The sequence below is a fragment of the Belonocnema kinseyi genome, chromosome 7 (genome assembly GCF_010883055.1).
Source record: "Belonocnema kinseyi isolate 2016_QV_RU_SX_M_011 chromosome 7, B_treatae_v1, whole genome shotgun sequence".
Taxonomy (NCBI): Eukaryota; Metazoa; Arthropoda; class Insecta; order Hymenoptera; family Cynipidae; genus Belonocnema; species Belonocnema kinseyi.
The window spans coordinates 75,174,165-75,196,705 of record NC_046663.1 but is presented as its reverse complement, the minus strand read 5'-3'; the positions used below and the strand labels follow the sequence as shown (position 1 = coordinate 75,196,705).

Sequence of the window (22,541 nt, the reverse complement as noted above, 5' to 3'; positions counted from 1 at the left end):
AAAAAAGTATCGATAACGGAACAGAAAAGATTGTTAAAAAAATGTACCATTTTTTGACAAAATATGGTTCAAGTTCTGAGATAAGAAAATAATGAATAATAAGCGACACAGTGTAAGAGATTTGAAAAACTAGAATTCTCTCCATCTTTTCTCTGAAAATGTGCCAGTCAATATTGACTGATTGTTTACATAATTTCAAACTGTCTTCCACAAGAAACTTGAATACTTAATATTCATTAGAAGTTTACAGCGAAAAATTGTTTGAACAAATATAATTGGTTAAATGATTAATAAATTGGCTAAAAAGGAAACACTACATTTGACATTTATTAAATACACCACTTATTCCAAAAAATTATAACTTTTCACGATTTAAAGGAAAAGAAGTTTTTATATAAATAATAGGCCGCGGCCTATTCAAATTTTTACCAAAATTTCGGTACATACAGCTCAATTTTTTCGGCAAGCGTAGATACTTCCTAAATTATAATTGTTTAAACAATTCGATATTTGTTTAAAAATAATTGTAAACTCGTCACTTATTGCATAAAAAAATTTATGTTGAAAAAATGTCGAGAAATAACGTCTGTAGCTTGAATTTGACATAAAAGAACTATTTTGCATTTTAGTTGCCTTCATTGTATCTGGGCTCTCAGTTTATGAAACCATATTTAAATCAAAACCAATCAAAATTTATTCGAACTATAAAATCGGACAAGAGCTTTTAAGATTTCTGCCTAATGCATAAATAAGTCTTGAAATGTTGTCCCCATTTTGAATCATGCTCTTTGTCCCACTTAATAGTGCCATTGAAACTTGACGGAAGTCACTTGACTCACATCTGCATTTTATCTTCGTGTTGTTGTATCACTTTGTTGGTGAGTTTAACACCATCTTGCAAAATTAGATAGACAATATCCAAAGCTTTCGTGACATTTTTCTCATACTCGACAAAATTGGAAGCTACATCCTTCGCATTTCCTCCAATTTTTTGTATGAGACTAGAAACATCTTCTCCGTGAGACTTTCCATTATTTATGATGTCTTTCACCAAAGCGAGCAAATCTTTTAGCTTCAGAAAAGCACTTCGAGCTGTTTTCCAATCATTTTCATCTTGAAAAATTGGATCGAGTACATCTATTATTTGATTTATGCTGAAAAACCATAAAAATCAGAATAGAATAATACTATTGTCTATTATTCACGGTGGTTAGGGAGTTAAAAAAGTCTGCTTGAAATACCTAAGAAAAGTGAATGTGGCATGTTTGAGAATATCTCCTGAGGGATATATTTTATCACAAAAGTTGCTGCCATATAGTTTGGAGAGAATTAAATTACCTTTAGAGCCTATAGGTACCAGAAAAATTATGCCACATTCATTTTTCTTAAGTGTTTCAATAGTTTAAAAAGGATGTAGAAATAAGTTTGAGAATGAATGTATATCATATTTTCTTAACTTACAATAGAGGGTTCATTTCCTTAAACGAGACATTTTTAAAAAGGGGAATCATCTTTGGCAACCATTCTTGAATTTTTAGATATTTGGGAACATATTTATCGACAATTCTCAGGCTAAGGATGGTTTCAGCAGTTTTTTTTAAATCCTTAAAAAAATTGTAGTCTTGAAATTTAGCCATAGCTCGACTGACCATTTCAAGAAGCCCAGTAAAATCTAAATGATGTGTCAATTGTTCCAAAATTCCAGGAATTTTCGCTGGATCTATTTCGCAAAGCACTTTTGATATAGTGACAAGATCCTTTTCATTGGGTACGACTAGATACTTCTTCAAGCTTTCTGCTGAACAGACGATGTCTTCGATGTTTGAGGAACCAAATCCTTCGATCAGCTAGTAAACAAATATAAAATACTTAAAATTGCATCACTAAACATTAAGCATTCTAAATTTTTTTATTACGCGCAGTTAAAAATTTATATTAAAATTAAAATTGTAATTAATGATGTCGAAAGGAAAAGTTATGCAAGTCATAAAAATCTAAAATACTTTTTAGAAGTAATAAAATTGTAAAATTCAGGTATTTTGTTCACTCACGTATATCAATTTAATTGATGAATTGAAGAGTCCATCGATCAAACTTTCTGTTGCTTGAGGCACTTGATTTTTCAAGGATCTTTTAATCGTTTCATGATTATTGAACAAATCTCCAAGGCGGATTCCTCTATCTATAAATAAGTATTATTATGATCAATATTTTTTATATACATATTCATTTCATATAATCAATGTATGTTTTAAAAGGTATTTTGTTGTCCGAAAACTCAATATAAACAACTTTAATAAAATAAAATTATTATTGGAATGGATTTAATGAATTAATTTAATTTCATTGAATGAAAACATTTATTTTAATTTAACTTAATTTCAAATAGTAACAAGCCTTCAAAAGCAAATAATCTCAGATGGAAAGGTTACAATTTTTCATTCAGGATTCCAAACTGAAAAGGCTGATATCTCTTAAAACTAAAGATATGATCAAACAATATGGAATTCAAATATTAAACACTTTCCAATATTTGGCAGCAAAAACTTTCGCTTTTAGTCCAGTGTCGGGGGTTGCCTGCAAATAGCCTTAGTCACAGTTCGAAATAATCAAAACATAAGCAGTCAGGGCCGCCTGAACCGAATTCAAGAGTTTGGTGTAAAAGTATTTTTAAACAATTCACAGTTGAAATTAAAATTTAAAGAATGTTTAAGTTCTTTGAATGAATCCAATTTTCATTCAAAATCAAAAGGAAGGAACAATCTTAAATTGAAGTTCTGGAAGTGTAAATAATTTTTTAAACAGTCAAAGTCAAATTACTAACCAAAAAGTTGTTTAATTTCCGGTTGAGTAAGAATTTGGGCCATTGACTTGATTAGTTGGAGACCTTTTGGTAGAAAAGATACTGCTGAAAGAATCGTGTTATTTTGCAGAACTGTTTGAATTTCTGTGATTAGTGGACTCATCCTATAATAAAATGTATATAATCATTAATCTTTATAGTTTATGATAACAATTAGAGTCAATAGCCATTTAATATTTATATAATATAATTAAGTTTTTAAAGTCGTTCTCTTTGTATTCCTTTCCAATATACATAAAGGATAAAAATACTCTTCTTTAAGATGATTAGAAAGGATTATTAATAGTGCTGATTTTACCAGTGGGCACAAAATTTGGCGACGTCTTTAAGACATCTTTACGACATCATATGTCCATGTCGTTTCGGTGTCTTTGCGATATCCTAAAGACATCGTCAGATCATACGACTTATTTACGATATTGTAAACACACCTTAGCGACATGGACATAGGATGTCGTAAAGTTGTCGTTAAGATGTCGTAACGATGTCGCCAAACTTTGTGCCCACTGGGTTATCAAAAGAATTAAACTGCCACCATTTCCTGCAATTATGTAGGTAAATCGTGGTGTAAAGGTATATTGTTTTTGCAATTGTACCTACATAGCATTTTTATAAGATGGTACTTCCTCGTATTCTGATAATGGTTCGCAAGGATTTCCCACACCACAAACGAAGCTTTGAATGAATGGCAAGATCCCATCTTGAGGCATGAACCTCGCAGGAAATTGGCATGTGGGAAAATATTCTGGATCGACATTATCACGGACAGTGTACAGAACCAAAAACACAAAAACTGGCCATAAAAACACCAGGCTCAGTATGCCCTGGAATTAATTTGAATATCAATTAAAACTAGTTTTTTATTATTTTCACAACATTCGAATTTGTATTATACGAAGCAATTCAATTAAAAGATCATAACAAAAGTATGCATCTGCCGCATTATTTTCTATTGCAAACCAAACTGTGCGTCCTTACTGAGGGATTATCTACAGTAATAATTCCACGTTTGCAAATTTAATTTAAATCTTCTTGATGCTTTTTGAAATCAAGCACACTTACCGGTTGTCGTTTTCTAACAACGTAGTTCTTCCAGAGGAGGAGACCAAGCTGGTCACCTCCCATCTTCCTGCTTGAAGAACCTAAATAACGAAAAGAAAATTATTTTTAGAATTGAAATAAATAAAAAATGTATTGCATAATTCAGATTTATAATAAATTATATAATAATTTATTTATATAAAAGGTGGCTCAATATGCAATGAGGAATTCAATCAACTGTATAAGACTATTATCCACAATCATTTTTATTAAATAAACTATTAATGTTAAGCATTTTAGAAGTTTAGCAAAGGCTTTTTCCATAATCTTAAATTAACTGCACCCACTTCCTCAAATCTAACATCTAAAGTATCGAAACAATGCGGAAAATGACAATCATCAAATTAATTTTACAAGAAATATGTAATAAATATACGCTGAAGAAAGCTTTTCAAATATGAAACCGATTTGAAAACAGTAAAATGTTAGGAAAAAATCAATATATTTTTGTACCATTAACATTCAGGGTATATTCGAAGGGACAGTCTTAACCCTAAGGGCAATGTTAAACGAAAAACGAAAAGAATTAAACATCGATTTCAAGCAATATTAAACTTTTCAGTGAAAGTATTCAATAATAAAATATGTAGTAAATAATATTTGTATTTATAAAAGTATTTGCACTAAGAAAGAGAGATTTATTGTAAATGTTAATTGAATTTTTACGCAAAATATTTTCAAAACATCTCTGGAAATAGCGATTACCGCAATGCGTATCCTGTATAAGAAAATGATTTATGAACTATCAATCAGCTTCGACACCACTTGTAGTAGCAAAAGTTTTCTAGGTGGATTTTAACGTAACAGCTAATATTTTAAAAGTTGTAAGATTTTTTTTTATGCAAAAAAAAATGATTGGAACTTCGAAATTTGGTAAAATTGAAAACAATTTCAAAATTCAATTATGAGTACTTCGTAAAAACAGGATTTCCCACAATTGAATAAATAATTCTATCTCTACAATTCTTTTAATTTAAAAATATACCGCAAAGAGCCTTTATTAATTCGAAGTGTCTCGTCGTCCCGAACTTCAGGAAGACTAGTCCGATATTTTTCATGGCATATCTTACAGTCGCCTTCATCCTGAATCGGGGAAATCCAAACGTAAACAGACAGGGTCGCATGAACTATTTCTGGTAGATTTGGATGCATGACGCAACCTGATGCAACTAACGTGCTGAGATGGCGGCCCTCGAGCTATTTGTCACGCTTGACTGCGAAACCGCCACTCTTTCGGTCCCGCGGCTCAGCTTATCACGTAACTGCGAAGGCCAGAAATACTTGAAATATCGTAAACCGGGAGTTATTATATCGGGATTTTAGCGTAATAAAAACATTGAATATAAATGTGCTTTTTTTAATTCTTGTGTGCACACTCGGATATCTACCATTGTACATTCTAAGCAAATGATATATACAGATTAATTTATTCATAAGTTTTCTTTCAACAATAATCTACTTCGTACAATACATGTGACACAAACGCATCCAGTGTACCCGGTCATCCACCATAAAAAATTCAACTTTGAGTGGATTAATAATTTCTTATTAAGTTATTTGATTCATGCACATGTAACGTGTTGAGTGATAATAGAATTAATAATAATTTAACTGATCAATAATTCATTATTTATTATATTCTATGTACGGCAAACCAACGTACAATAAAGTGCGGCGGGTTGCATCGTAACCGGAACAATTTCGGATGTTTTGTATGTTTTAAAGTGTTTTGTGTCTTTGACACTCACTTTTGATATGAATTGACTGGAATAAACGAAAAGGAATCGATTTCAATTGCATACATATTTAAAACATTAAAAAAAGATGGCTTGGGTGTGAAACAACATCGACAAGGTTGGGTGTGCACACAAGAGTTAAAAAAGTTCCAATTCATTTTTGTCTAGTTACATTGGCCATAAATATACTAAACAATATTAAGTTCAAGTCTACTTCTTTTATTACTACTTTTTCATGTTTCTTCTTTTTCTTGTTTCTTATGCTTATTTATTATCGTTCAGCTCGGAAAACTTTTTTTAAAATCCATCAAATTTACTTTTACTGAATAATGTTTTTTCTGAAAATCACAACTCAAAATCCAGTAATTTTTAAACTGATTCATAAAATCGAGGGAAATACGCTCACTGTTAGTTTTATAACTAATTTTCTAAGAGAAATAACTGCAGCTAGTCTTGTGAAATAATTATTTCTGTTGAAAAAAATATTTTCTGAAATTTTGTTTTAATGTTTAGGTAGACGTTCTAATGAAATATTGAAAGCCTGTGCACTATTAGAGCGTAGCATATATTGATAATCAAAAATACATTAAAAATTAAAACAATTTTTAATGAGTTAAACTGGATGGATCCCTCCAATTAATAGATACGTGAAAGAGTAAAATCCTATTTTGTAGAGCTAATGCTAATTCGAGCTCTATATTAACAGTTGTTGTCAGATTTCATATTTTAACCAATTTTTGTAGATTCGGTAGTTTGGTAGTTCTCGAGATTTTTATTTAAAAAATGGCTGGGTGATTGCTAAAAAATGTACGTCTTTAGTTCCTAGTCATTTTTCATTTTTCCTTGGGAGAATACTTGTTGTTTTAATTATCTCAGTAAATTATTTATATCAAAGTTCAATTTAATAAAGTTTGCAAATTCAAGACGACTTTGTTTAAATATTATAAATAAAGAAGTGCACCAAATTTTCTATCAAGCATTGATATTTCAGGATAAATTTTAAAATAATTATCCAACCATTTCATAATGCGCGCTAAAACTTTAATTTCATACTTACGAAGATTGTAGTGCAGTTAAAAACTATTTATCAATGTCGATTCCAAATAACTGTTAATAATTGTGACTATTTTTAGGTAATATTTTTTACAAAATGTTAAAATAAAATAATTATTTATCATACCATAAAATGAAAGGATGCTTTGAAGTGCTGAAGCCAAAATTAAATAAATAGTGATGATTGTAATTTTGCCAAAATTTTAAATATTTTTTTCTTTTCAGTATATATTTTTGACAAATTTTTGAAAATGTATTGCTTGAGTTACCCTTAATTGAAAATTGTATATTTTAGTCGTATATTTAGTGTAGGGCACGTGAGTTTGAAATAGGCTGTATTTGCGTCCAATATTGAAATTAATTTCAGTTTGGTTTGAAAAAAATGTGTACTAAAATCGTTTTATTTTAATATTGGAATAATGTTTTATGACGAAAAATAATGATAATTTTTAAACTTATAAACCGTATATAAAGCAATAAACGATTTTTAGCATTTCATTAGAACTTTGAATCAGTTTTAACCTGAACAGTTGAACCTGAACTGAAAATGACTGTACAGGAAGTACAACCTTAAAAATTTGATGAATTGGCTTAGAAAAATTAAACAAAAACCAACTACTTTAAAACTGTCTTATGATATACTTAATTTTAAATCAAAATATAATTAAAATATTTATAATTTCAAATAAATTATAAAAAGGAAAGAATAAAACAGATGTATCTTATACATGAAATAAATGAAAGAAAGATAACTTGCCACAGCTCATAATTTTATCACAATCACTTTTCCCGCTGAAGAAGATAAATCAACCTTTGTATATTATGTTTCACAACCCGATTTAATATTAATTATGTGAGAATTTATTGTGTAGTAGGCTCGTTCTGCAATCGCAAGATGTTCTTTAAATTATTTTATATTTTAAAATCACTTTATTAATCACATCATTATTCATAATTAAATTACTGTCAATTTGTAACTAAACTTGATAGTAAAGTTTAATAGTCCCCACAAATTAATTCAACAGAATTTTACAGAAATTATAGCTATTTTTCAAACAATGACTAATAACTTTTTCTTCGCGTAGAACGTCTTATTCTTTACAATAATTACTTTCATGTAGTCTTTTACTTTTAATGATTGACCTGATTACCATTCTGTCTTGTAGTAAAATTTACTACAAATTTGGGATTAAGATTTTTTAATTTATGTGTAATTACTATTATTTTTAAGAGAGTGTCATGCATTTTCAACCAAACAGTTCAATTTTCAGATATAAATATAAATTGTCAACAAAAATGAAATAGTTAAGTTATCGGTTCAAAATTAATTTTCAACAGCAACAAAAAACACATTGTCAACAAAGTGTTTAAAGATTCAACTAAAGTGATGAATAATCAACTGAAACACTGCATTTTTAACAAAGGAGCTGAACTTTCAACTAAGTCTTTAAATTTGCAACTAAAAACGATAAATTTTGAAACACAAAGATTAATTTTTTACTCAAAACACGAGTTCTTAAGAAAATACATGAATTTTCAAACAAATAGTTGAGCCTTCATAAAAATGATGAATTTTTAAGCAAAAAAGATATATTATCACTCAAAAATGGAACAATTAAATTTTCAATTGAAAAATCATTTTTTACAAACAAAAAAATAACTGTTGGTTCTTGCACTGCGAGCTCGATGATTTTGCTTTTAATGTTCTTTTCACGATTCAAACAAAAACTACGCATCATATTAAAAAACTGTTAGTGAGAAAATTGTAGCTCTTTTTTGGAAAAGTAACTTTTGTCCATTCATCTTTTTCATAGCTTGTGTCGTTTGTCTAAAAGTTTAATTTCTTCCTTTTCATTTTTATTTCTTAATGAATAAAACAAAAACTTGGTGTTCCATTAAAAAGTGGTTTCTAACAAGTTTGTAGATCTTTGTTAGCTGCTTAATTTTTGCCCATTCATCTCTTTTTTTTGTATCTTTTGCACAGTTTGACCGCAAAATGGAATTTTTGATTTTTCATTCATTTGTGTGCAATAAAAATTGGAATATTCAATTTATCAAAAAAAATTTAAAAAGTGCTTGTGATAATCATGTAGGGATATTAAAACGTTGTCTAATAAGTTCGTCTAAATAGCTTGCTGAAGAACTCAGCCTTTCTTTTCATAACTATAAAAAGTATGTCAAAGGCCAATTTAATTGGATCATTTTTGAAAATTTTACCGTACATACAAACTGCAACGAAAATGACAATAACGGCGACAACGACGACAGACAGGCACCGACGTTAAAACAATTTTTCTGATTCATAGAGGGCCTCAAAACGTCGAAATTTGATGGAAACCGCGAAAGTAATTTTTTACCTAAAACCAATACCCTCTCATTATGATGAGAATGTAAAAATTAATCTTAGATACAGTAATTCGACTTTAAGCGAAAAAGATTTGAATTTTAAATTAGAAAAAAAATCGCCCGTCTCGCGAGCACATTCCATCGTGCGCTGCGATCGCGGCTCGCAAGTTTGAGCGCGCCTGGGGTGCGCAACTGTTGGTTCTCGCGCCCGATAATATTTTTATCTCCCGCTTCGCGCTCAGTAATCTATTTGACTTGCGCTACGCACTCTGTCTTTGTATATTCCCCACACTTGTACACCGACTTTTTAAACTAAACGTCGAAGCATCGACAACAGCAATTTGGTCATTGTGAATTCTGTTTTATTAAAGCTCCTTCGGCTTTAACGAACACATTCTCATCGCGTATCTCGCGCTTCCCACATAAGTTTGTCTCTCAAATTACATATCATTTACATAATTGTATATTTTTACAATTCATAACATGAATTGGTATTAAAACAGATGTAATTTAATTGTCTCGTTTAAAATAAATGCGCATTCTTTTTTTAAAAAACTTTTGTTATTAAACATTTTATTGCAAATTCTGCCGTTTTCTCAAAAACTGAATTTGCTCATTTCCAATTTTATTTCCGAATTATATCCCTAATCTCAGTGACACAAAATTTCTCAATTGAATTTTCTATCGCATCGTGTTCTACATCGCAAGTCTGGTATCCTATTGCTTCATCTCCTAATAATTAACTAAAAGAGTCTCTCAAAGCGTCTATAGTGGAGAATCTAGTTACCAAAAAATTCTCACAAATGTCTATGAATGTCACAATGCCCTTACTTTTTGAATTTTTATTTAAAATGGCTGGCTAACGAACATTAACTTCAGTTTAACATACTAAAATATATACCAAAGGCCAATCCGATCTGTCAATTCTTTCGAAAGTTATCGCGCTAACAAACTAAAAAACTACAGACACACAAACAGTCTAACAGACAGACACATTCGTAAGAACCTGTTTTTGGAATTCAGGGGTTCTCAAAACGTGAATATTTTAAGAAAACTGGGTGGGATTGGTAGTAGCAGGGTTGGGTAGCGACAAAGAAAGGCGAGACAGGTACCAGACAGCGATGGTAGATAGAGGCAGAAAAGCATAGAAGGCGGGAAAGTTTGAATGTGATTCATGGCTAGCGGAGCGAGTGTCTCCGCGGAAGAAATAGATTTAGAGCAGGAAGTGTTCAGTACGCCAAAAGAGGAGATCAAGGAAAGGAAGGCAAGGGGGAAATATAAGAAAACTCTAGAAAATGAGAGATTAAGAGCAAAAAGCGTAGGTTCAATAGAAGCATTCATCAAAAGGAAGAGAGGGGAGAGGGAAAGCAGTGAAGAGAAGGAAGATATCGGTGTTCAGGATATAGTATTCAGAAAATGTTTAGATCGCCCCCGGAAAAGCAGAGTTTGGTAGGGAAGAGTGATAATAGTAAGCGGGCTGACGGTAGCGGAGATGAAAGTGAAGTTTCGATGAAAGAGGAAAGACTAAAGGAAATTACAGAAGTGATAATAGAGGTAATGAGGATTTCTGAAGAAAAGCTGGAGAAAGGGGGAGAGGAATTAAAGAAGGAAATTAGGCGGGAAATGGCTAAAGTTAAGAAAGAAATAAAAAAAGTGGGAAGAAATCAGGGAAAAGTTAGAAAAGAGGATGCATTCATTGGAGCAAAAACTAGAGAAGCAGGAAGAAGATAATAATAAAAAGGTAGAGGAGATGCGAGGTAGGATGAAGAAGCTTGAAAGCTCGTACGGGGATTGTGGTGGGGGCCAGAGTGGGAATAAGGAGATGGAAACGCTGAGAATAATAGAACAAAGATTAGAAAGGAAAGAGAGGGAAGAAAGAAAATTAAACATAGTGATAAAGGGTATAAGATTAGAGGGGAAGAAGCTGAAGGGTGGGGTGGAAAAAGTACTAAAAAGGATTTATGCTAAGGTAGAGATAGAGGAAATGCAAAATGTAGGAAGGAAGAGCGAAGAGGGGAGATAATGGTACTGGTGAAACTAAAGAAATGGGAACATAAGAGGGAGGTGATGACAAAGAAGAGGTTATTATTTGGTAGTCCAGAGAGAATAAAGGATGATTTGACATGTGTAGAAAGGAAGATGCAGTATAAATTAAGGAAAATAGCGGAAGAGGAAAGAAAAAAGGGAAAGAAAACATGGGTTAAGTATGGAAGAATACAGATAGATGGAGTATGGTGGGATTGGGATAAATAAAGGGAACAGATAGTAAGAAATGAGGCGCAGGGAAACTAGAAGAGGAAGGAAAGGAAGATAGGAAAATAAGAAATAGTAAGAAGGAAAACAAGATGAGAAAAGAAATTAGGGAAGAATGGACGATTTATTACTGGAATATAGCAGGATTGGAGAGAAAGGATAGTGAGTTTATGAGAAATTTGACACAATGGGATGTAGTCATAATGACGAAGACGTGGCTAGATGAAAAGGGATAGGAAAGAGTAAGGGGAAGGTTACCAAGAGTGATGGGTGTAAGGAATGAATGTATAACAGGGAAAGATAAAAAAGACAGGAAAGAACAAAAAGAAGGATTAATAATAGAAGAGGCAATGATGGGAGGAGAGAAGTGGAAGGTAGTCGGGATTTATGTGAACGGTGATATGCAGGAGAAAGCAGAGGAGATTAAAGAAATTATTAAAGAAAATAAAAAAGAGATTAGGCTGATAATAGATGGGGATTTCAATGCGAGAACAGGAGACAGAGGAGGAAGGGAATAGGGAGAAGAGAGAGGCAGAAAATCCAAAGATAAGGTGCTAAATGATGAGGGAAAAAAATTGTTAAAGAGCTTGGAGGAGTTGGGATGGTATATCTTAAACGGAAATATAGAAGGGATTGAAAAAGGAGAATATACACGCTCAGGAAGTGAAAGGAGAACGGTAATTGATTATGTGACAGTGGATGATGAGGTAAGAGAGAAGGTTAAGAAACTATAGGTAGGTGAATATATTGATTCGGATCACTTTCCCTTCATAGTGACATTAGAGGGACAAAAAAGAAATAGCAATATGAGTAAAAGGGGAGCAAATGTAAAAGATGTAGGAAAAGGGGATTGTTAAAGGGAAGGAAAAGAACAATTTAGAGAAAAACTAAGAAATATCAAAATGGGAGAGGGAAATGTGGACGAGGAGATGGGAAAAATGATAGGAGAAATAAAAATAGGATTAGAGTGCACAAACAAAAATGAAGTTAGTAAAGGGGGGAATAGAAATGGGTAGGATGAGGACTGCAAACAGAAAAAAGGACGTCAGAAAGGAATTAAGAAAGTGCAGAAAAGAAAAAAGTAATAGGGAAGAATATAGGAAAAAAAGAAAGAGTATACTAAGTTGTGTTATCAAAAGAAAGGGGAAGAGAATAAAAGGTTTGAGGAAGAGGCGGAGAAGGCTAGGACTGAAGAAAAGGTATGGAAAATAGTAAATAGAGAAAGAAAAAGAAGAAAAAGAGTAAACCAAGATATTGAAATGATAGGATGGAAGAAATATTTTTTGTATTTGCTAGGAGCGGTAGAGATAAAAGTTATGAAGGGAGGAAAATATGGTAGAGAAAGAGATGTGGAAGAGAACATTTCAAGGGAGGAAATAGTTAAGGGTTTAGGAATAATGAAGGATGGAAAGGCACCTGGTATAGATGAGATTCCAAATGAAGTATGGAAATATGGAGGAGAGGAACTAGAGGAACGGGCATGGATAATGTATGGCGAGGAGAGGGGTGGCCACAGTTATGCAAAGAAGGATTAGTTATACCAATAGTAAAGAAAGGCAAAGGAGAGTAGGTTAAAGATTATAGAGGGTGACGTTAATGCCAACACTGTATAAAGTATATGTAACTATTTTGTCGGAGAGATTGAAGATAGAAGTTGAAGAAGAAATTATCGAGTCACCGAATCAGACAGGGTTTAGAAAAGGAATGGGGGTAATGGACACCATATACGTTCTGAACTATCTAGTAAATAAGAGAATTAGAAGGAAAAAAGGGGCAATGAGGGCAATATTCGTGGACTTAAAGGTGGCGTTTGACTTATTAGACCGAGGAGAAATAGAAAAAGTTATGATAAAAAAGGGGATAATCAGAATTTTTTAGAGAAACAAAAAGCAAGGTAATGGTAGGGGAGCCCACTTTTATTAAAGTTATTAATATCAGACTTGGAAGAAGAAATGAGGAGAAAGAGTTGGGGAGGAGTTAAGATAGGGAAGGAAAAGATATACCTATACACTGGCATACGCAGACGAGATAGTGTTGATGGCAGATAATGAAGGGATTAATTACATGATTAGAGAAATATTTAGATGGAAGAAAGCTGAATGTAAATGTAGAAAAGACAAAGATAATGAGGTTTAGAAAAGGAGGGGGAAGGAAGAAAGAATGGACAGGGCGATGGAAAGAAAGAAAGTTTGAAGAAGTCAAAGATTATAAATATTTGGGATATATCTTGCAAGCGAATGGAGATCATGCAGCTCATATAAGAGAAAGGATAGAAAAAGCAGCAGGTGTAATGAAACAGATATGGGGAATAGGAAAAAGAAGGTTACAAAAAATTGGAGAAGGAGAATATGGTTATTTCATACGCTGGTATGTTCGGCATTAGGTTATGGAGCAGAGATATGGGGATGAAAAGAAAGGAAAGATATTGAGAGTTTACAATAAAGGTATATAAGGTGGACCCTAGGGGCAGCCTGGAGGATGCCAGGATATATGGTGAGAGAAGCAGCGCAAAGGGATAAGTTAAGTATTAGAGTGGGAAAGATGACATGGAAATTTGAGACGAAGCTGAGGGAGGGAAAGGGAGGGGAGTTGGCGAGAAAGTGTTTGATGGAGATAGAAGAGGTGCGAGGGAGGGCGATCGAATTAACGAGATAGGAAGAAGAAGAAAGAGAGTTCTTTAATGATAAAGAAATAGAAGACGGGACTGGAGTAAGCTATGAAGAATTTGAAAAAAGGGACAGGGAAAGACAATTAATAGCAAAATGGGGGCGATTGAGGAATCAAATACAATAAATGGTATAAGATGATAAAAAAGGAAGAGGTGCCAAAGTATTTAGAAAAGGTTTCGGGAGAGAGAAGGTGGACCAGAATAGCAAGATTTAGATTGGGAAAGGAGTTAAGGGAGGGGATGTACTGGAAAAAAGAAGAGAACAGAAAGTGTAGAATATATGAATGGGAGGAGGAAACATGGGAGCATCTATGGGAAGGATGTAGGAGAGGAATGGAAGATAAAGGAAGCTGGCAAGAAAATGTGGTTAAAATTCTAGGGGAAGATGGATTAAGAGAATGGATGAGGGAGTTGGAGGGTGCTAGAGGAGCGAATTAGAGAGAATGAAAGAATGCACGTGAAAACAGGTAAATGGAGGTATAAAAAAGTGAAAGAAAAAGGAAACGGAAGTCGCTTAGATTAGAAGCGTAAAAATTGTAAATAATGGTAAGGTAAAAGTTAAGTAGATTTAGATGCGTTTGCGTTCTCATGCTCTCTCTCTCTCTCTCTCGCTTATACTATCGCTTTCATTCGATCGCTTACTCGTTTGCTAATAAGTCTTAAATCGCGCTATCGCAGGAAATAGAAATAAGAAACTAGATATAAGACTTTATGTAAATAGTTGTGAATAATTTTATATATAGAAAGGATAACATTGTAAAAAAATATACATATAAACGGAAAGATTGTAAGGAATGGAAGCCATGTAAACCCTTAGGGGACACATTATGAATAAAAAAGAACTCACCAAACCAAAAAAAAAGAAATGAATTTTTAACCAATTAGTTCAATTTTAAATTAAAAAGGTAATTTTTTAATCAAGAAGATTTTTTAAAATAAGACATGAATTTTGAACCAAAAAATCCTAATTTAAAAAAAAATGGAACAATTACATTTTTAGTTGAAATATAAATTTTCAACAAAAAAATAGAAATTCTCAACGAAAAATTGATAATACTATAAAATATTGTATCTCAACAAAATAGTTAAATTTCAACCAAATGCATTAATTTTTACTCAAAATAGTTTAATTTTTAACCCAAGAAGATGAATTTTTAACAAAACAGTTGAAATAACAACCACGTGATGGAATGTTTTTTACATTCTTATCCATAATGAGAAGGTATTAGTTTGATGTGAAAACTGACTTTCGCGGATTTCATCAAAGGTTGTCAAAAAAAAAAGGTTTTCACGTCGGTGTCTGACAGTCGATGTCGTTGTCTGTGTACCTTATAACTTTCGAAAGAATAATCGGATTTGATTGTGCTTTGTCACACACTTTGAGAAACCAAAATTTAAGGTCGAGTTCGTTAACCAACCATTTTTGATAAAAATTTAAAAAATTAGAGAATGTTGAAAATTGGTGATACCACTGTTTTCAAGATTTGAAAATTCTGTCGACAGATATGTATAGTAGACAAAAATATGAACAATTTATTTTTATGACTTTTTTTATAAAATAACAATTAACAAAGATATAGCATTCAAAAAATCCAAAAAAACCAAACGAAAATGGACATTTGAAGCCAAAGAAAGCAAGCTTTGGGAAAAAGTCAAGATAAGAGAAACGTTACGCTTTAAAGTCCCTACAAGATTATCTTGACAAATTTCTGAATTTTGTTCAAGAAAATCGAAAATTCAGATTTTGATCACGAAACAACTAATGAAGAAGCAATACAACATTGAAAATTTAAAAAAATTAAATTTGTATACAAATGACACAAGCTACGAGAATAAATAAGACAAAATTTATTCAACCAAAAAAGAGTTACAAATTTTTTAGGAATATTTTTTTGGTAGAAAGCGTAGTTCTCCTTTTAATCGCAAAAAACAAGATTAAACAAAATTATAAAAACACGGTAATAAAAATAATTCTGTTTCAATTTTCATGTATATTATGAATTGTAATGATATAAATTTATTGAAATGATACATGTTTCAGCGCATCTAAGAATAAATTTTAATGAAAAATAAGAAACAAATATTAAATTATTCATGATCAAAACAACACATCAAATCCCAAGCATATTATTTATTTGAAGTTGAATAAAAATGTTGCAAACAATTGAAAACTATAATTATTCCACGATGGATCTTTTTTATCCGCCTCATGATAGAAATGATCTGACATAGGATCATTGTAGTTTCTAATTGTTTTCAGCGTGTTTATCTCTATAATATCTCCGGGATTTACTGTGATTTTGAACTTTGAATTTCAATATCTGAATAAGTAATCCCATGCAAAGGTACATACTAAATATATTATATTTGATATAAAAGTGTTGATCATAATGTGGAAAGGTTGACATTTTGGACAAAATCGTGTGCGACCGAGATAAGTGATGACAATGTGTTCGCTAAAGCCGAAAGAGCTTTAACAAAAGAGAGTTCACAATAAAAAAATTACAGTTGTCGATGCGTTGACCTTTAATTTTAAAATATCCGTGCACCATAATGGGAGAAACACAAAGACCGAGCGCGAAGTGCGAGACCCAATATTCGCGCACCCTAGGTGCGATTAAATTTGCGAGCGAAGCTCTTTTAATAAAAGAGAATTCACAGTCACAAAATTACAGTGGTGGATATTTTGAGTTTTAATATAATTAATAATAAATAATTAAAATAAACAATATAATATAATTTTAATAACGAATGTGGGAAAAATACAAACACCGCGCGCGTAGCGCGAGGTAAATGCATAGTCGAGCGCCAAGCGCGGGAACAAACACAATCGCGATTTTGTTTTTAGTCAACATTTTTGAATTTGTATGCAAAAAAATGTCATCCAAATAATACAATTTTTATCCAAAAAAGATGGACTCTTGGCTAATAAAAGTATACTCTTAACCAAATATATGAATTTTCAACTAAAATGAAAAATAATTCAATTTTCAGTCAAAAAAACTAAATTTTCAGCAAAAAAAACTTAATATTCAACTACTAAAATTCATTTTTTTTTCTAAAGGTTTTTCTGTAGATTGACCTGGTTCCGATTGTCACTTCTGGAAAACTTAGAACTTTATTATTTTTGTTATTTTTTTACTTTAAAAATACATACTAAGGAAACTACATAAACTACATTTAGAATGTAACGATTATAGAAACATATAGAAAGTAACGATACTTGTTTAAAAAACAACTTCGTTAACGCTATTGCTATTGTTAATAAGTAAGTAAATTACCATGTAACAAAAGAAAAAACTGGTTAACATTTTTTTTCCCAAAACCGTTACTAATTCCGGATTAAGGATGGCCATAGTCTAAAAAATCTGGACTAGGGATTTGTTGCGCTACGTTTTATGGTACATGTGTACCGAAATTTCGGTACAAAAACAGCCACTTTTTTAGGTTTTGCTATTCGCACTGAAAAATCCGAGATTAAAGCTCAAAAAAATTATAAATATCTTTAAAGGAATTTCTAATCAAAACTGTTCCTATTCTCATTTCTCAATCTAGTTCTGTACATTATAACGATAAGCACTGGGAACAGTTTATTTTTTATGTTTTATCGCTTCTAACTACAATTATCACAATTTTTAAATGGATGCAGTTCCTTTTAGAAATAACGACAACAGTAGACCAGAAAAATACATACTACAACCAATCAACCATAATATTATAGCTGCAGCCATAGTAGCAAGAGTCATAATATTGTGGATAATGGAATCCATCCTCTTCTCTCACTGTCCTTTGCCTTACGAATTGCACACTTCGTAGCGACATAAAATGTTTAAAAAAATGAAAGTCGCACTTGCAACAAATGACATGCCGTGCACTGAAGAGAAGCGCAAATTATAGTTCATGCTAAGTCATAAAGCCTTTTTGAATCGATGACATCGATCATGAAAACCAATAGAAATTTAAGACATTTTAATATTTAATTTTTTTTAACTATTGAAAACTCAAGATCAGATTATATCCACTTCATTGTTTCACACATTAGTCAGTGGGTGCACAACACAATATAAAGAACATTTGTTCTAAACCTCTATAAATTTGAGCTATATATTCGAAAGTATGCCATTAATTATATTTAGTCAAATTTTCTACCGGGTATTGTTTGCATTCAATTATTCATTTTAGTATTGCAAACCAATTTTTATAATTATAAATGACTTTCTAATCATAACTAAAAAATTAAAATAAAATTCGTGTGTTGCTTATTTAATACGTTTTTTTGTAGAGATCACATGTTTAGAAGGTTCTCAATTTTGAGTTAAATTTTTCTGATAGTAAATTGATTGAAAAGAAGTTTAAAGTTAAATCAGGAACGCTTCGTAAAAACTGAGTTTCACATAATTGACTAACAAGTTTGCGTCACAGATAATAATTTTATCTCTGCAAATTTTTTTTCCTTTTAATAATAGACGACAGAAAAACATTATGGATTATTAAGAACATTGAATAATGATGTGCTTTCTTGAAATCTTTTCATTTCATACGTTTCTAGTTGCACTTACCATATTCACAATACTTAACAATGTAAAGTCCATGTCCTACTTTTTTATTCGATTTTTTTTATATTTGTTCATGACCTTTCTTCCTCAATTTATCGTCGTGAAAATCGAAATGCCTCTTTCTCACTATTAGTTTTGTAACTAATTTTGCAATAGAAATAAATGAAATAATTTTCGTGAAATTATTATTTCTGCTAAAAAAAATGTATCCAGTATTTTTCTGTTTAAAATATTTAACTGGATGTTATAATGAAATACAGTAACCCTGTGCCACACTCAGATCATTGCATATATTCACGGTGCTCAAAAAACTTCATTTTAAAAACTCTCTGACTTTCCTGATTTTCAGGATTTTCAACAAAATAATTAAACTTTCAACGAAAAGGTATTTTCTACTAAAAAAAAATTGCAACAAGAAACTGAACTTTTTAATCTAAACAGTCGAATTTTTTGGAAAAAAAAAATTAATTTTTGAACCCAAAACGATTACATTTCAACAGAAAAAATCACTGATTTTTATCCAAACAGCTTAATTTTCAATAAAAATCAGACAAATTTTCAACCAAACTTTTAAAGCTAGCAAGAAAAAAGACTTTAATAAAATAGTTCATTTTTCTCCAAAATAATTAAATTTGGTTGTAAATTTCGAATTACCAACCCAGAAAGTTAAATTTTAAAGAAAAAAGTTGATTTTCTAACAAGAAAGATGAATTCTAAACCAAGAACTATTACTTCTCTGGCAAAAAACTTCATTTTCTACCCGAAAAGAACCTTGTGTTAAAAAAGCAGTTGGATTTTCGATCATAAAAGATAACCTTTCAACAAATTAGTTACATTTTTAACAAAATAACTGAATTCTGAACAAAGAAGATACACTTTCGAACCATACAAAAATTTCAGCAAAGTACAGGATTTTTCAAACCCAAAACTTAAAAAAAGAAAAATTTTCAACAAAATGGTTAAATTCCCAAAGGGGTGAGTTCAAAAGCAGAATGAATTTTTAACTAAGTAGTTCAACTTTTAACCAAATGTATGCATTTTCAACCAAAAATGTAATACATAATTGATATTCCAAAAATAACAATTTGGTTCTAAATAAAAAAGAGTTCCATTAAAAAAAGACGAAATACCAACAAAAAAATTTGAAATTTTTACTTAAATAGTTGAATTTTCAATCCAAAGAGATGACTTTGTAACAATATTGTGGAATTTTCAACATAAGAAGTTCATTTGTAACCAAACAGTACAATTTTTATCCGAACTAGGGGGGGGGGGGGCATTCCCAAAATATTTGATACATTTTTCAGGAACTTCTGAGACCCCCCGCCCTATGTGATACTTTTTCCATTGATCTTAACAAGAAGAATGATACTTCGGTAGACCCCCGCCTGTCATTTTTATAATATAGAATCTTTTAAAAATGGAATACAAGATTTTCACATACAATTTTCGAAATTTATTATTCTAGCTTCTCACAGGAATTCCCTGACTTTCGCAATTTTTCAAAAACCCTCACATTTCCATGACTGTCCCTGAACTGTACAGAAATCTATATGTGGGCCAGGGAATACAGAGGCCAGTTATGCTACTTCTGGCGTGGACCTGGACTGCCAGACTGGCAAGGGCCATATATGGCGTGTCACGATTTTGCAGATCGTTGCCCTACCTAGGGGAAACTTTTCACGGCCTATGCAGGTTTTCTAAGCTGGGCCCTTTTTTGTAAAATTATAAAAATAATAAACTAGTTTTTTACTTCTTCCATTTTAATCTATTATGTCTCAGCTTACAAAATATTTATAAAAAATTATATTATGAAAATATTTATATCATCGATACACATAATTCAAACATTATTTTCAATTAGAAACAAAAGCGTGTTTCTAATTAATGTTCACTTCTTCAGGGATTAGCGCTGAGAAGTGAAATGCAATGTTCACGAAACGTTAACAAGATTCTTAGTTTTGCTTACAATTGAAACCTGAAAAACCTCTTTTTTATTATATAATAAATCATCGGAAAAGCATTAAATTTATTATTATACAAAAAACTTCATTATCCTTATTATAAAATAAGATATTGCAGAAAAATATGCAATAGATTTTTGTCATTTATATTCCTAAAAATTCTTGAAATAATAAACAGTTTTGTGTTTTAATATTACTATTTTTCAGATACAACTGTTTATAAGATTTGTATTATTTATTAAAGTATTGTATCTTATTTGGCAATATATAATTCTATATTTGTACCCACTGTAATATACGGTAGTGAGACATGGACCTATACACCAAATTCTCGCTTTCAATTAAGTATCGGGGGTTGCCTTCAAATAAGCTTGGACTGATTTTGAGGGGATCGAAACGTGAACAGTGAAGGCCGCTTGTCTAGTTTCCAATTGGGATACACATCTATATACATAATTTTGCAGCCGGTCTCGTCCTGCTTCCCTGAAAAACTGCATAAGCGAGCAGATCTAGGAAGGCTGAGAACGGGGTGACTCAAAGCGAGAGTTTGGTATATCAAGAAAAAGATAAGAGTAAAATAAACGAAATTAACATGAGATTCTTACGCATAATATGACGGAAAAACTCTAATGGACGAAGTGAGTAGCGAGATAATTCTCAAAGAATGTGGTGCAGAGGAGACGCTAATGGACACATGGGAAAGAATGGGAATTGTGGTTCGGGCATGCTCAGAAAATGCCAAATGAACGACTAATAAAACAAGTGTATCAAAGTAAAGTAAATGGCAGCGTGCCCAGAGGCAGACCGCGGAAATAATGGTTAGAATGTGTAATGAGACCCTAGTTAGAAGAGACATAATAAAACACAGAAATACGATAGCCTGCATGAAGAATTGCATGGACGTCAAAGAAGCTGGAGAAGTATGCCGGGAGAGAAAGGTATGGCGGCAAATAGTTAATAAAAAGAGTGTCAGTAGAGTGAATTACGCCTTACACAAAAGACCTTGGATACTAATGACCCAAGTGGAGAACCTCAAATGACGACTTTGTGAGAATCTTCACTTGGGGTGATTGCTAGAGAGGTTGATCAGCAACCCATAAATACAGAATACACTGGAAATCCCATATAAGATCGCTTAGTTCCTAAATGGTCTTCCCTCAAATCGAACACAATATTCACTCCCCCATTCGTGAAGTGCCAAGCCTATATGAACGATTTCTGTTAGGATTGAAGGCATGCCGGAACCTGACGCAGCTAACTTGTTGATAGTGCGAGCCTTATGCTGTTTGCCACGCTTGACTGAGCATGACCACCCTTTAGGCAACGTGAATACTCTCATCGCGAAAACGCCGAGGCATCAATTCACGGAACGACTGAAATGGGAGATACCTAAGATAACGAAAGCAGGCCCCGAGGGTTGCACAGTACGCCTAACTCACGGCTTAGGAGCAGTTACGGGGCTTTTCTGCAAATGGCCTTGTTCCTAAATTCTAGGAATTTCCAAGAATCCTAAGCCGCGAGTTTTGAAGCTGAGAGTTGGGTGCACTTAAAGAACTCTTATTTGAATTCATAAATTCAAAGAGAATTTGGAGGTCTTGCAGAGAAAGAGGACTTGAAAATATGACTATGGGAATTTTAGGAAGTTATAAATAGGGCTAAAATAGGTCCAACAGCATTAAAAAGTGGGCATGGTGGGTTAGGTAGAGCTATGGTAGATTTTATTTGGAATTCTATAGGGCATAAATATAACGCTAAAATTTCGAGTCGGAAAACTTTGTTAATTTCAAATAACCTCTTACTGACCTTGACCGTTACAATTGACTTGTAACTTGGGTACGTACCTCAACGTAGAATTTCCGCTCTATCGATTGCAGATGTAAAAAAGGAAGTTTCCATTTTAAAAAACAAAGTCGACCTTCAAAAAGCCATGAAGGTCAACTTCAAGGGCAAAATGAAGTTCACCATTGAATTCCTCGTTGAAATATATTTCAGGAATGACCT

At 32.0% G+C, this 22,541-nt stretch overlaps 1 protein-coding gene across 2 annotated transcripts in view; it reads right to left on the bottom strand.

Moving 5' to 3' along the window:
* LOC117177351 (ATP-binding cassette sub-family A member 12) overlaps positions 1-22,541 on the bottom strand; it is a 147,276-nt gene that overhangs the window by 113,043 nt on the left and 11,692 nt on the right. Inside the window, exons 2-8 of one of the 2 annotated variants that reach the window (XM_033367980.1) lie at positions 4,950-5,244; positions 3,926-4,005; positions 3,464-3,687; positions 2,825-2,967; positions 2,052-2,182; positions 1,462-1,847; positions 840-1,154 (exon numbers count right to left, since the gene is read on the bottom strand). In XM_033367980.1, the coding sequence (XP_033223871.1) occupies positions 840-1,154; positions 1,462-1,847; positions 2,052-2,182; positions 2,825-2,967; positions 3,464-3,687; positions 3,926-4,005; positions 4,950-5,088 (1,418 nt within the window). In that variant the 5' untranslated portion in view covers positions 5,089-5,244. The remainder of the gene's footprint in view (positions 1-839; positions 1,155-1,461; positions 1,848-2,051; positions 2,183-2,824; positions 2,968-3,463; positions 3,688-3,925; positions 4,006-4,949; positions 5,245-22,541) is intronic. The other variant, XM_033367981.1, reaches the window with a different exon arrangement.